The 15,340-nt window shown below is 45.8% G+C and overlaps 1 protein-coding gene across 2 annotated transcripts in view; it reads right to left on the minus strand.

Moving 5' to 3' along the window:
* The window catches only part of LOC124550864, a 248,114-nt gene that overhangs the window by 175,176 nt on the left and 57,598 nt on the right, over nucleotides 1–15,340 (minus strand). For both annotated transcript variants that reach the window (XM_047125606.1, XM_047125607.1), the window contains exon 2: nucleotides 13,952–14,096. In XM_047125606.1, coding sequence (XP_046981562.1) covers nucleotides 13,952–14,045 — 94 coding nt within the window. In that variant the 5' untranslated portion in view covers nucleotides 14,046–14,096. The remainder of the gene's footprint in view (nucleotides 1–13,951; nucleotides 14,097–15,340) is intronic.

Here is a 15,340-nt window from a genome sequence, read left to right on the forward strand (position 1 = left end):
TGTGCCCCCACTGCATTGACTGCAATTTTGTCTCGCAGTTCACATGCTTAACCCATGTTTCGTCACCAGTGACGATGCGATCGAGTAATGAGTCGCTATCTTTCTGGTAAGCGTCCAAAAACGTTAACGCTGCAGCCATTCGCTGATTTTTGTGAATCTCTGTCAAGATTTTTGGTATCCATCTTGCACAAAACTTGTGGTAACTAAGCTTTTCGGTAATGATTTCGTGCAACAAACTTCGTGAAATTTGTGGAAAACTCATAGAGAGTTCTGTTATTGCGAAATTACGGTTTTGACGGACCGCGGCATCGACTTTTTCCACAAGTTCGACAGTCACTATGCTGGGTCTTCCACTTCGCTCTTCGTCGTGAACTTTAGTTCGGCCATTTTTATATTTTATAACCCATTGACGCACTCCAACTTCAGTGATTATGTTGTCCCCATACACTTCACAAAGCTGCCGATAGATCTCTATGGTGTACAGTTTTTTGCAGTCAGAAACCTTATTACAGCACGTACTTCACACTTCGCGGCATTTTCAATTAACGCTGACATTTCAAACTGTCACAGTAACTCAACGGAGTACAGCACGAACCTCTCACTAGCACGGCAGGATGCCGACTGAGCTGCGGAATACCATGACACCAAGATGGCCTAACGGACACAAACGAAAACGTAATGTACTTTGTGGATAGCCCTGGTATTATGTTTCCACATAGTCAGCATTTGTTCATTTGGTAAACCATTCTGTCGAAACCGGCAATAAAGAAAATTGGGACCAGATATAGGAGCCGCTTAACAACAGTCAGTCCCCTGATCAGAAACTGCGGGCCGGCCGGAGTGGCCGAGCGGTTCTAGGCGCTACAGTCTGGAGCCACGCGACCGCTACGGTCGCAGGTTCGAATCCTACCTCGGGCATGGATGTGTGTGATGTCCTTAGGTTAGTTAGGTTTAAGTAGTTCTAAGTTCTAGGGGACTGATGACCTCAGAAGTCCCATAGTTCTCAGAGCCATTTGAACCATTTTGAACAAACTTCATATTGGTTTCTGTCCCGGGTTCTCCGGCCCACGTCCGTCTAATGATTTTTCTGACGTTCTGCCAGCACGAGTGGCTGGCATTGTCAAAGCTTTACCATCCATTGCTAATGGTGAAAGCCCAACTCGCCACCGCAGACTGTATATATCTCGCGCGCCAACGTCCTAGGGCTTCTCCGCGGTCATTTCGGTGCGGTTCTCCTCAGGCTACCTGCGACGGCCGTTCGCTGCAGCACTGGAAGCCAGGATCTGTTTACCTAGAGACTTCCTTCTTTCTTGTTGAAGCTGTTGCCGTGTTTTTGTATTTCTATAGCTTCTCTGAACAAGCAGGTTCTTGTCTGCAGCCAGAACTTCCGCGTAGACGAATATTACAACGTGGTCGGTCTCACACAGTGCGTGCTACGCCACGGCCGATTTCTGCATGTGCTCCAACCTAAAATGTCACTTATGTTCTTCGATTCTGGTGTTGATTGAACTTCCAGCCATTCCGACATAAACTTTTCCGCATATACAGAGTATGCGGTATATTCCCGACATTGCAAATGGGCCCTTTTTTCCTTTGCCGATCCAAGACACTCTTGTATATTATCGGTTTGAAAATAGTTTTGACGCCGTGTCCGCGCAATATACGGCCGATTCTGTCCGTCACTCTGGGGATGTATGGCAGAAAGGTCGTACCCGACGTTTCTTTTTCTGATTTCTTACTTCGCCGAGTGCTTGACTCTGTTACATTCTAACATAACTTGTGGAGTACCCATTGCTCCTCAGAACACTTTTCATTGTCGCAGTTCGCGTCTCCTGACCGTCGGCATCGGTTCTGAAAAGGCAACTGGCCAGGTGATTCATTGACGGCACGAACAGATGAGAACTGCTTGAACCGCAATCCGGGCTGTGTGGAGGGTGTTCCAATACAGTGCATCGGAAACGGTGGACGTAATGACGTGAAACCGAGGGCTGTGTCGTGTCGGACGTTGTCGTGCATCACGATACCTTCCGAAAGGAAACCCGATCGGTCCCTCCGAATCGCTTTCTGTTTCAGTACGGAACAATTCCTAGTAGCATTCACAGTCTCTCCATGCCTGTGGAAATCAACTTCTTGTGCATCCCACATGTTCCAAATAGGCTGTGATCATAAACTTCTCCGTTGGTCCCGTAGTTTTGAACCGCTTATATCGGAGAGATGAAAGGTGTCTCCATGATACTGGAGCTTTCTTCATGTCTGCTGTTACGTGATGCAGCCACATTTCGTCCACTGTGACAATATGAGACAAGACAGGAATACCCTCCGCCTGACACCGCTTTGCTGCTGGAGAGACAACCCTAATCGCTTGGCTTTATTGTCGTTTGAGAGTTGGCACAGTACGCTACGAGAATACTTCTTCCTCTAGTGGAATGTGTTGCGCACAATTTCTTCTACATTACCAATGGCGATACTGAGTTTGTATCATGTCTGCCTCACTCGAATGCAACGGTTGGCTTGAATCATTCTTGGAACGCGGCACACATTGTCGTACGAAGAGGGCGACCTTGACTGGCCTTAGCCGGCCGATGTGGTCGAGCGGTTCTATGCGCTTCAGTCTGGATCCGCGCGACCACTACCGTCGCAGTTTCGAATCCACCCTCGGGCATGGATGTGTGTGATGTCCTTAGGTTAGTTAGGTTTAAGTAGTTCTAAGTTCTAGGGGACTGATGACCTCAGATGTTAAGTCCCATAGTGCTCAGAGCCATTTGAACCTGTCCTTACCTTTGCTAGTTTCGTACATCTGTTCTGCCCTTATGAAATTCGTAGCACCCAATTCACGTCTGTCTCCTGATATTTCACGTGTTCTATTAACTTACACTGGAAGGCGATGAGCTGTAGCTGTGGAAGTTATCTTTAAAGACAACAAACCTTATTGCACTTCGCACTTCAATCGCGGGGTATCCATCTCTCGACGCCTCCATCTTGAAACTGTATTACGAAGCGCAGCAGAATAACTACCTCCCTCTACTGGCATTTCGAAGGTTTTATTATCTCTTCTATCTAGACATGTAATTCCCGTGGGGTGGGTTATACACCTGTGAAAACTCTTATAACCTTACTCGTAACCATATTTTATGATTCGGAAGTTGGTCAATAGCCGCTGACAAACACCTGAGAAGACTACAAAATCTTCAAAATAAAATTTCCGATTTGTAATGGACGATTCCCACTACCCTCTCAACACTCACATTAGGCAATATTTAGGGCAACCATCCATCTACTAAATCATCTACAGCAAGTCCTTCAGGTTTCGCCGAAAAAGTGCGTGATTCTGTGGGCCAAGAACCCCTAAATTCGCTTCAGGAAAGTACCAAAGATGGCGCTAATACGAAACTTTATGGACTTACACACGTTTACAGTCTGCATAAACAGTAACGTAATACACAGATCATATCCGATAATTTTTCTCATCGTCTATAGCACAACCAGAAGTCAGCAGGCACAATGCCCCGTGGGGCGTCTGTTAAACCGAGCGAGGTGGCACATTGGTTAGCATACTGTACTCGCACTGGGGAGGACGACGGCTTAAACACACGTCCTGCCATCCAGTTGTAGGTTTTCCGTGATTTCCCTAAATAGCACCTGCCAAATTCTGGGATGGATCCTACGAGAGCGCACGGCCAATTTCCTTTCCCATCCTTGACACAATCCGAGCTTGTGCTCCGTCTCTGATGACGCCGATGTCGATGGGACGTTAAGCCCAATTTTCCTGCCTTCCTTTTTAGCATCTCTTGTTTAATAGGACCGATACGCTTATTAATTTAGTTACTGAACCATCCTCGTACCGAAGACACATAGCACTGCTGGCTGGGTCATAATGTTTGTATTAACAACACTAATATCTTGTGGTAACTCCCATAAATAGAACTCTTATATGTTTTATCATGGCCAGCCCCGGATTTGTCAAGTATGTATCCAGTTTCCACTTTTAAAGGGGTTAGATCTTTCAAGAATAGCAACTTTATCCCTCGATCAGCTGTGAAAACTGCTATTCAGTGCCTACAGGGTTCAAATGGCTCTAAGCACTATGGGACTTGACATCTGAGGTCATCAGACCCCTAGACTTAGAAACTGCTTAAACCTAACTAACCTAAGGACATCACACACATCCATGCCCGAGGCAGTATTCGAACCTGCGACCGTAGCAGCAGCGCGGTTCCGGACTGAAGCGCCTAGAACCGCTCGGTCAATACCGGCTTGCTGCCCACAGAGAATCACGTGGAAGGGGTGTTGCCAAAGTATCCATACAAAAAGTGTGAATCTCCCATTGTCTGACCCAGATTGCCCCAAGTCGAACTTAGGTCACCCCAGGTTCTTTAGAGCAGAACACAGAGCCGGCCGAAGTGGCCGTGCGGTTAAAGGCGCTGCAGTCTGGAACCGCAAGACCGCTACGGTCGCAGGTTCGAATCCTGCCTCGGGCGTGGATGTTTGTGATGTCCTTAGGTTAGTTAGGTTTAACTAGTTCTAAGTTCTAGGGGACTAATGACCTCAGCAGTTGAGTCCCATAGTGCTCAGAGCCATTTGAACTATTTGAACCAGAACACAGAGAGAAGGCATTATGGTTCAAATGGCTCTGAGCACTATGGGACTTAACATCTGAGGTCATCAGTCCCCTAGAACTTAGAACTACTTAAACCTAACTAACCTAAGGACATCACACACATCCATGCCCGAGGGTGGATTCGAATCTGCGACCGTAGCGGCCGTGCGGTTCTAGACTGAAGCGCCTAGAACCGCTCGGCCACACTGGCCGGTGGAGTGAAGGCATTAGACGTCCACATTTGTGTATAATTGAGGTGCGCCTCTCCCCTTCTTCCAAGAGAGAGAGGGTGTGAGGGAGGAGATGCTGTCGAAACAACTTACAGAAAATGAGGATGCGACCTGGTGCTGACACAGAATCTAATCATCTTGAACAGCATCAAGGGGGCTGGGAAAGGTACGTCCCATAGCGATGGACGGATCAGATGGCCCTAATTATGCGACACATGGGTGGGAGCGGAGAAGTAAGGTTTGAACCAACCATCTTCAGGTCAGCATCACGCCACTAAGTGACCTTGGCTACAGAGAGAGAGTTTGTGCGTGTAGTCTAAGTATGGAGGAAAATTCTCCTGCTTTCCATACCTGTAGCTAAAAGACCCACAATATTTGGGATATAGTGAGCTTTCACATTAACGTAGAAAATTCACGCTGTTATCTTTACTAATGGAGTCCATCTCGAACAGTGAATGATTTTATTATTTTGTGTGCATGGCTCTCCGCACCGTCCACATTCTTAAACAAGGAAATTTTTTGAAGCAGCGTCTTTAAGGTGCGTGTATATTGTAGGACTGGTTGGGAATGATAAATAAAATAGCTTCTGGCTGCAGGATGGTTCTATACATTTTTGTTATGTGATCGATTTCTGGAATTAATTCTGATCTTGGCCGGCCGGTGTGGCCGAGTGGTTCCAGGCGCTACAGTCTGGAACCGCGCGACCACTACGGTAGCAGGTTCGAATCCTGCCTTTGGCATGGATGTGTGTGATGTCCTTAGGTTAGTTAGGTTTAAGTAGTTCTAAGTTCTAGGGGACTGATGACCTCAGCAGTTGAATCCCATAGTGCTCAGAGCCATTTGATTCTTGATGATGATGATTAGGTCCCATACTCCGAGAAGCATAGGGGACGATGCGTGAGACCCGCACCGCCGACCAGGCAAGGTCGATGTACATCTACAGACAAATTACAGTTTCAGAAAAACTGGATGGTTTTTTTAAGAGAAAGAGCTTCACAAATTGAGCAAGTCAACAACGCGTTGCTCTACCTCTTCCCCTTACGTAATCAGTTATTGAGCTTTGCATTGAATGATACAGTTGAATGTCCTCCTGAGGGATATCGCGTCAAATTCTGTCCAATTGGGACGTTAGATCGTCGAAATCCCGAGCTGGTTGGAGGGCCCTGCCAATTAGGCTCCAAACGTTCTCAATTGGGGAGAGATCCTCCGACCTTCCTGACCAAGGCAGGGCTTGATAAGCACAAACACAAGCAGTAGCAACCCTCGTCGTGTGATGGCGGGGATTGCTTTGCTGAAATGTAGCCCAGGCCATGGAAGGCCACGAAGGGCAAGAAAACGGGGCGTAGAATATTGTCGAGGTGCTGTATCGGTGCCGCAAATGATAAGCAAAGGAGTCTTACTATAAAGTGAGATGGCATCCTACACTACTGACTCTCATGTAAAGCGCCAGTTGGACAGAATTCGACCCTACATCCCTCAGGAGAATAGTCAACAAGCGTTTCAATCAATGAAAGCCAAAAACCTGCTTGAGTAAGTGCCAGAGGTGGACCTAAGCGTTGTAGACAAAATTTGTCAAGCTCTATCTCTTGATTAGGTCATCCAGTTTTTCTGAAACTGAAACCATTTGTTTGTCTGCATATGTACATCACATCTCCTGATTTCCGCACCATCCTGTTAACTCGTTCATGGTGTTTGCTTCCAGCTCATCATCAGAAATCTTTTGCTGGCACCCATGTGCTAACAACTCAGATAGTGGACTACGTATGAAGTGTTCTTCACATCCACCAATACTAACCATTGGCTACCAGTAACATTTAGTCTTACTCCAGTCACCTTGGTGTGAACAGCACTTATGCGCAATAAGTGCTCGCCTCCAGACACCGACGTGACCATCATTGGCGGTACAATTTTATTCATTCTTGTCCCCCTATGCCGCCACTCATAAGCAGTCTTCATCTCCTCCATGCGTGTTCCCTCTGTGCAGAGGCACTATAGTTCGCACCACATAACAGCGCTACTTTTGTCAAGGAGAAAACTGAAAAGTATAACCATGTAACCATATGATATTTCCTGGCAGATTAAAACTGTGTGCCATACCGAAACTTGAACATTTGCTTATCATGGACAGATGCTCTACTGAGTGAACTACCAGCCGGCCGGGGTGGCCGAGCGGTTCTAGGCGCTACAGTCTGGAACCGTGCGATCGCTACCGTCGCAGATTCGACTCCTGCCTCGGGCAAGGATGTGTGTGATGTCCTTAGGTTAGTTAGGTTTAAGTAGTTCTAAGTTCTAGGGGACTGATGACCTCAGGAGTTAAGTCCCATAGTGCTCAGAGCCATTTGAACCATTTTGAACTGAGCTACCCAAGCGCGACTCACGGTCCAATCACGCCTTGTTTCATAAACAGCACAATAATGATTCACCTGTCTTTCCCCAGTAGGTGGATATGTTCATAGACTGCGTTACAAAAAGACTGGAGCATCCAGAACACATGGTCGGATGTCAAAAGTAGAACGACCACCAGAACGCGTTAGTAATGGTAGTGTTTACTGTTGTTACGTGACATGAAGGGTATGTAAGCAGCGTGTGCTGGGTCTGATGTTGAGTAGTGAGTGTGAAGGTCAAGGAGATACTGTGTACTCGTTTGAGACAGCATTCTCAGCACCTTTTGAAAAGGGTCTTATCATGGGTCTCTTTTTCACCAGCTAGTCGAATCGTGTAGTGTTCACATTTGTAGGGCACTCAGATGTAACAGTGGCCCGATGTTGGACTGCTTGGGATCACGAGGTCAGGCATACTTATCGTCAAGCTTACACTCGACCACGTCAGACCACTACAAAGGAGGACTGCCACGGCACATCGTAACTCCTTCACATCCGTGCCTGTCATCCGAGAACAAGTAATGTATTCCCTGCAACATTGTCTGTCATTTGTTGGAGACTAGCAGTACACGGACTGAGGAATTACCATCCTACGTATAGACTGCCGCTATCACCGCAACACAAACGGCTGCATTTGTAGGGATGACGTGAACAGAGAGCGTGGTCTGCTGACGAGTGGCGTCACATTATGTTCACTGATAAATCACGGTTCTGCAATAAATTGTGGTTGTGCGATAAACCGTGGTTCAGCGCTACGTCGGATGATCATTGTCAGTGTGAGTGGACAGGTACAGTTTTGGAGAGGCACGGTGATGTTACTCTTTGTGTCGTGATGTGAGTAGCTATTGGGGATGACTTCAGATCATGGCTGGTAGTGATAGAGGGAATTCTGACCACACAACGGTACCTCACGGTCATCCTTGCATCCTTATGTGTTCTTCCATGGTACAGTATCGTGGTGCCATTTTTCAACAGGACAATGCTCGTACACATGGCATGTGTCTCCATGTACTGTCTGCAAGATGCTGAGCCAGCAAGATTTACAGATCTGTCCTCAATGGAACATGAGAAGGACGTGCTAGGACGTCAACTCCAACCCAGTGCCAGAATTAAAAATGTCAAGGACTATTTACAACCGGCGTGGACCAGCTTGTCTCAGGGGTGGATGCAGCTGCTTTATAACGCTCTTCCCAATCGAATCAGTGGATGCAGCCATGCCAGAGCGGGTGCAGCGCCATACTGATAAATGGCTTCGTCCTGCCAAGTTCTTTGTAAATTTGACCCGTTTTTCGATTTTGTAACATCACATGCCTCTGAAGCCACGAACTTTCAGTTCGTTCCAGCTCTTCTTCAGGACGTTTAATTCTTTTTGACAGCAACCTTTCTTTGGACAATCTCCACTCTTCCATACTCTGTTAGTATTGTAGCCTAGTTCTGGAAGAAATTGTCAGACTGTCAAACTGATCATATGAACAAGGAGAATGTGGAGAAGGGGAATGGAAAGTACTAGAACCACGGTCCTTCGGTCGTCATCTCAATATCCGCTTAATTCAGGGAATCCAGTAAAGACCTTTCTTGGTCCATCTACCAACCATTGATCTTGTTCTACTCACTTTCATTTCATTTTCACTAGTAGCGATTATGTCTTCCAGTCAAGTCTACTTCCTAATCCATTTGTTTTTTTACTCTGTTTACCCTTCTAATTCTCAATAAGTTGGGTCTCTCTATTACTCTCAGATCACCTTCAATTTATTACAGTTTTCATATCATCTATCTGTATCCACATATAAACACTGTAAATGACCTTATATGCCACATGTGAATGGTGCATGGGAAGAACAACTGTTGATAAACTTTCAAATAAGCCCTAGTTTTCGTGACTTTTTTTTTACGTCGTAGTGAGCTCTAAAACATCCTAACTTTACTCTACAACCCTTAGTTGGTTCTGCAAACGTCAGAATCCCACTGACGGACTGCAGCAGACCTTGCAAGTTCTGACATATGATAATATAATAAACAATTTGAACAATTTCCTGCTCTGTCGAATTTTGTGGCGGTTAACAAATGACATGTATTTCTCGCATGGCATGGGGAGGAACACAAATAATCTCTCCCACAGCATGACAGATTTTCAGTTACAGCCGAACAAAAGATGTGCATGTATGCACATGGCGGAACTCGCCTCGCTAGTGAAATAATTATCTTACTAAAATTTGAACTAACATTCCAGCTACCTCTACTGTGCTTAACAGGCGTTCTCATGCATTGTAATCTCGTGTTCTCTCCTGCCTTTCAGATTCTTATCTTAGCTAAGAGGGATTCCTTGCAATAATCATCTTATTAAAATTTGAACTAACATTCCATCTACCTCTACTGTGCTTAACAGGCGTTCTCATGCATTGTAATCTCGTCTTCACTCCTACCTTTCAGAATCTTATCTTAGCTAAGAGGGATTCCTTGCACTTTTCATGCAATAAAGTTTTATGTCCTGCTGCCCTGCCTCACTCAACACCCTTACTGGTCTGAACTGCAGACTGCCCTCCTCTGCTCTCTATCTGCATGGAGGATGGCTTTCAGCAGAGAACATCATTATGACTATTCCATTCCGCTAGATGAATCTTCCCGTTTTTGAAACAGCTAAAAGCCCCAAGACTGCTGGAATACGAAAACTTCCTCAGTGTTCCAAGATGAAGGACGGTGTAGAAATAATCAGAAATGCAACCATTAGAAGTAGTGAATATTGCTTATAGTTTTCATGGAGCATTAATGATTTGACATGACTATTGGGATCTGCATATTAAATTGTAATACAGGTTACAGGGCAGTTTTGGAATGAACTTCCATGTAATAACACTACCATTGATTAAATATCTGAAGGTGGCAGGGGTAAAATACAGGGAGCGAAAGGGTATTTACAATTTGTACAGAAAGCAGATGGCAGTTATAAGAGTCGAGTCCGATAGTGCTCAGAGCCATTTCAACCATTTGAACCAACTTTTCAATTCCCACGTCATAGACGACAGCCACCAGTACTTTTCGACAATTTCCTACTCTGGACTGCAGCTCGTTGTCTGTGTCAAAATATTGTGTTCATAGCCAGCGGTTCATTTGAGCAGAGATGAACCTCAGGGGGTAGCCAATTACAGGCTGTATTGTCGGTGATCAAACACTTCCCATCGAAAACGCTGCAGGAGCATCTTCATTGCCCCTGCAGAGTGCAGCTGAGAATTGTCATGTAGAACGAACCGCATGACAGTTATGTTATGTGGATTGCATAGCTTCAGGCGAAATCTTTCACCAGGCCCTCATACTTGGCAACAGACACTAATTTGTAGCCATCTTTACGTTCTCACTGTGAGCTCAGAACTGAAAAGAGCGACGGGATACAATCGACGGGCGCACTAGACACAGTGGCCAACGCATCTGTGCAAGTACTTGCATGTAGGGATGAACATGGTACCCAGGAATGGTTGCGTACTTGTGTTGATCCATTGTACGGTAGAGAATGATGAGATGACCTAGGGAATGCAACAAAAAAATTTCCCAGACAGTAATGCTCCCTTCTTGTTGGCTTTCTGCTTTTGCTTTTGCTAGCGCCGTTGTCCTGCATCTTTGCAGAGGGTAGGCATAATTGAATCGGATGTGGCACGGTTAATTTGAAGCAGTGGCCGGATGCCCTTAATGCCGCCGCTCCATACCCGCGCCCCCTCCCCGGGACAAAATTAGTGAACCCAACTGTCTGCATCTAGTGTAAACCGCGAAATAGTGTGAACGAGTTTCAAATGTCTGCAAGGCGTGTAACAGAGGCGAGACGTGGGAACCAGCCCAGTATTCACCCAGTGGGATGTGGAAAACCGCCTAAAAACCACATGCAGCCTGACCGGCACACCCGCCCACGTCGTTAATCCGCCGGGCGGATTCGATCCGGGGACGGCGCGCCTACCCGAGTACAGGAAGCAGCGCATTAGAGCTCTCGGCTAACCTGGCGGGTTTCTTGTTTGCTTTCAGACGGGGCATTAAATGTGATTAATCTGAAAAGGCCATCAGTCAAGACTCTGTGGACGTCCATTTGCGGTACTTTCATGCAAATTCCAGCCTTCAACGTCGATCAAGAGCAGTCAGCATATATGCTTGAACCAGGTGTCTGCTAAGGAGGGCCTTACGCAGCTACGTTCGCTAAACGGTCTTTGAGGAGACACTACTGATGGCCCCTTGGTACATCTGGGCTGTCAGCTGCTCAACAGTGGCAGGTCTATCCACTGTCCACATCTCCACAGCCGTTGTTCACCTCTGCCATCTCCTGCCCATGGTGCACCAGAGTTGACTCAGTCGCCATTTTCAATAGTGTCATTGTGCCATGCACAATGCAGTTTTACCATGGTAGTACGCGAACAGCTTAAAAACTCAGATATTTCGGAAATGGTTCCACACTTGCCCCGAAAACCAATGTTCGTGCCGTTTTTGACCTCAGATATGTCGCTCCGTTTCCGTATTACGACAACGACTGTAATGTGTTCGACGTCCCCCCGACATCCTTTATGTACCATTTACTGCCAGTACTGCCACTTGCTGTGTGTGAGTGGTTATTGAATGTTGGCGGTGTTCACACTGAAATGAGAGCCGTGTATCGACTCGTGCTACACCTTGTGTTTAGATTGCATTGGTTTTCCTTTTCTTCCCCTGACATGTTTGTTTGATATGTTGTCTGTCATTAAGTGGCTGCTTCGTTGTCTTTTCCCTCTGCTATCGATATCTGCGTTTTGCTTCCGGGAAACTGCTATTGAGGAAGTGAGATCTCTGACCGGTTGTAACCTCGTGTGGTGGCGCGGAAGTAGGGGCGTTGAGCGCAGAGAGTGTGGTGGACACGGGAGGGCAGTGTGGCTCTTCAGCGCGGACCAGGCGTGGTCGTTTGTACCGAGTCGCCACGTGATGTATGTCGGTTGTGTGTAACGAGCGGGTGGAGTTGACGGAAGAGCTCCCCGCGGGTTGGTTGTATGCAGAATCGCCCCCACGAGTAGTTGTTCTTCATTTCGCCTTGGTGGGACGTTAACAAGCTTCTTTAAATCCTCCGTTTCAACACTGGAGTTTAAAAGGAGACACCTAACATGAAGGAGCGGTCACTACCCGTCAACGTTGCAGAGAAGACGTGAACTCCGGTGACAGAGCGTGTTGTCGCGTGACCGTGGCGTGTTGGGTACGCTGGCGACGCGTGCGCGGTCGGATGTGTGGATCCTTGCCATCGCAGGTCGTGTACTGCCTGTTCGAGCACAATTGCAAGTTAAGTTAGAGGAAGGTTTAATCATTAAGTAGTAATTTTGTGTAACCAGCGTCTCTTCTGCCTTGTGGCCTCCGGCGACCGGATTTTCTGTCCCTGGCACCGGTGTAATTGAAGACAGTGATCTTTCCTCCTCCTCTCGTTACTGTCCGATGGGAGGTGTAGTTTAGGCAGTTTAATTGTTTCGCTATTCTGTCATGGGTTATGAGTAAATTCATGCTTCTTGTTGGTTGATCACGTTGTCGCCCATTCAGGACTGTGTGGTGTAATGTTTCCTTGCACGAGGTTAGCTCTAATTCTGTCAGCAAGTGAAGCCATCTTATAACAAGTTTTCGCTAGCTAAAAGTCGGTGCAGTGACCAGCCTGAGAGTGGCAATTGTGTTTGCGGGCGTATTTAAATTGGTCAGTATTCTGTCTAGCCTGAGCATCCCTCAGTAGGTGATTTGTGGTCGCCTTACACGGGTCCGTCATATCTGTTATGTTCTAATGATATTCCAGGACACTTTTGTTTAAAAATTTTTTAAATTCCTCCAAGTTTGTAAATTCCTTTTATTGCCATTAATCGTGTGTTTCCTGAGACCTCTTTAATTTTTTTAATGGCGGTGTTGGTAGCTTCACTACCTCACCGTACTTTATTAACAAAGTTCTGTATTTACATTAGTAGCCTGTTTACTAACGTTCTTTAAATTTTTTTAAATTGTTGTATTGCTATAAATTACTTGATTGCCGTTAGCGGCGTGTTTAAAAGGCTGTTTATTACCGTACTGCTAGTTTTTGTAAGATACGAATAAAACATTTGTGAAAATCTCAACTCGACAGTAAACTACTAGAAATTTGGTTCCGTTTCCCAACTTGTGGTGTTACTTGTAGTAACCGTAACCACTTTGTGTATGTCAAAATGAAATGAGCGTTTGGCGCCATTGGCCGTGAGGTCCCTTGCGGAGCAGGTCCGGCCGCCTTGGTGCAGGTCTTTTATTACATTCGACGCCACATTGTGAGACCTGCGTGCCGGATGGGGATGAAATGATGATGAACACAACACCCAGTCTCTGAGCGGAGAAAATCCTCGATTCAGCCGGGAATCGGACCCAGGTCCCTTAGGACGCTGTGTGGCCAGAGTAATATGACTGGACTGTGTATAATGTGAGTTAAAATCCTTGAGAGGTTCTCGGTCCACTTCATGTGTCTATCTACCTTAGGCCTTGTAGTTTTGCTGCAACCGTCTTCTGAAACTACGAAGGTACTTAAATAATCCTGTGTTTTTGATTGCTTTGGACTGTTAATGATGTGATCTGAGTGCTGAAAATTTGAGTAGAGGTTTGACCCTGGAGACATGTTGCTGGGTAAGATGAAGGATTTTTGCCATGCGGTTCAGTGTTTCACCATTGTTAGTGCTCTGACCAGCTTTATTCGAGCATGAGGAATGTTGACAAGAACTTTACTTGTAATCCAGAGAGATGAAACTCACCCTTGAGGGCGCGGACGTAGGACTGCCAGAACTTGGCCTTCCTTGTGATGGGCTCGTTCCTGCCTATCATGTCGAGGTTGTTATGGAACAGCATGGCTGCGGCTGTGTCTCGCTCGTCTGCAGGTGTTCAATCCGGCACCAACAGCTGCAACACACCGACAAAGGCGCACACTTGAGAAACGTAGAAAAACACAAAGAGAACTGGTCGGATATCCATAGAATGAAGGGTGATACCTAACTCAATGTCATGGCAATCAACTGCCTGGACTAGACTGGATGATGTTAACGCTATTGTCATATACACTAAGTACTTTCAACATTGTTGCCCAGTCAGCAATCGTGAAAATCTAATAGCGGGTGATCAAAAGGTCAGTATAAATTTGTAAACTGAATAAATCACAGAATAATGTAGATAGAGAGGTACAAATTGACACACATGCTTGGAATGACATGGGGTTTTATTAGAACCAAAACACTACAAACGTTCAAAAAATGTCCGACAGATGGCGCTTCATCTAATCAGAATAGCAATAATTAGCATAACAAAGTAAGACAAAGCAAAGATGATGTTCTTTACAAGAAATGCTCAATATGTCCACCATCATTCCTAAACAATAGCTGTGGTCGAGGAATAATGTTGTGAACAGCACTGTAAAGCATGTCCGGAGTTATGGTGAGGCATTGGCGTCGGATGTTGTCTTTCAGCATCGCTAGAGATGTCGGTCGATCACGATACACTTGTGACTTCAGGTAACCCCAAAGCCAATAATCGCACGGACTGAGGTCTGGGGACCTGGGAGGCCAAGCATGACGAAAGTGGCGGCTGAGCACACGATCATCACCAAACGACGCCCACAAGAGATCTTTCACGAGTCTTTGTTTTTTTTTTCTTTTGTGCTAATAAAACCCCATGTCATTCCAAGCATGTGTGTCAATTTTTACCTCTCTGTCTACATTATTCCGTGGTTTATTAAGTTTTCAAATTTATACTGACTTGTTGATCACCCGGTATGTAAGAAGCTATCAGCCTCGATTACGGTAATGAAATCAACCTTTACCTACGTTTCAGCCCAAGTAATTGAGCCTTCTTCTTCGGAAGATAAACCTGATTCTATAATATGTCTACTAGGGCATGGTCAAGAAATGTACCGCGCTTTTAAAATGTGACTACGCCTATTCAGGCTGTTTTATTTTTATTTTTTATTAACTAGAAATTTTAGTTTTATTTCTAGACCATGCCCTCGTAGAAACCTAGGTAAAGGTTGGTTTCATTATCGCAATCGAGGCTGATAGTTTCTTATATATTACATAAACTAAGGAAAAAACCGAAAGAGGCATTGGCCGGTCGTAAATTCAAGAAGCGGTTCTAAATCCTCTATTAATGCACCC

This window comes from Schistocerca americana, chromosome 9 (assembly GCF_021461395.2).
Source record: "Schistocerca americana isolate TAMUIC-IGC-003095 chromosome 9, iqSchAmer2.1, whole genome shotgun sequence".
NCBI classification, from domain to species: Eukaryota; Metazoa; Arthropoda; class Insecta; order Orthoptera; family Acrididae; genus Schistocerca; species Schistocerca americana.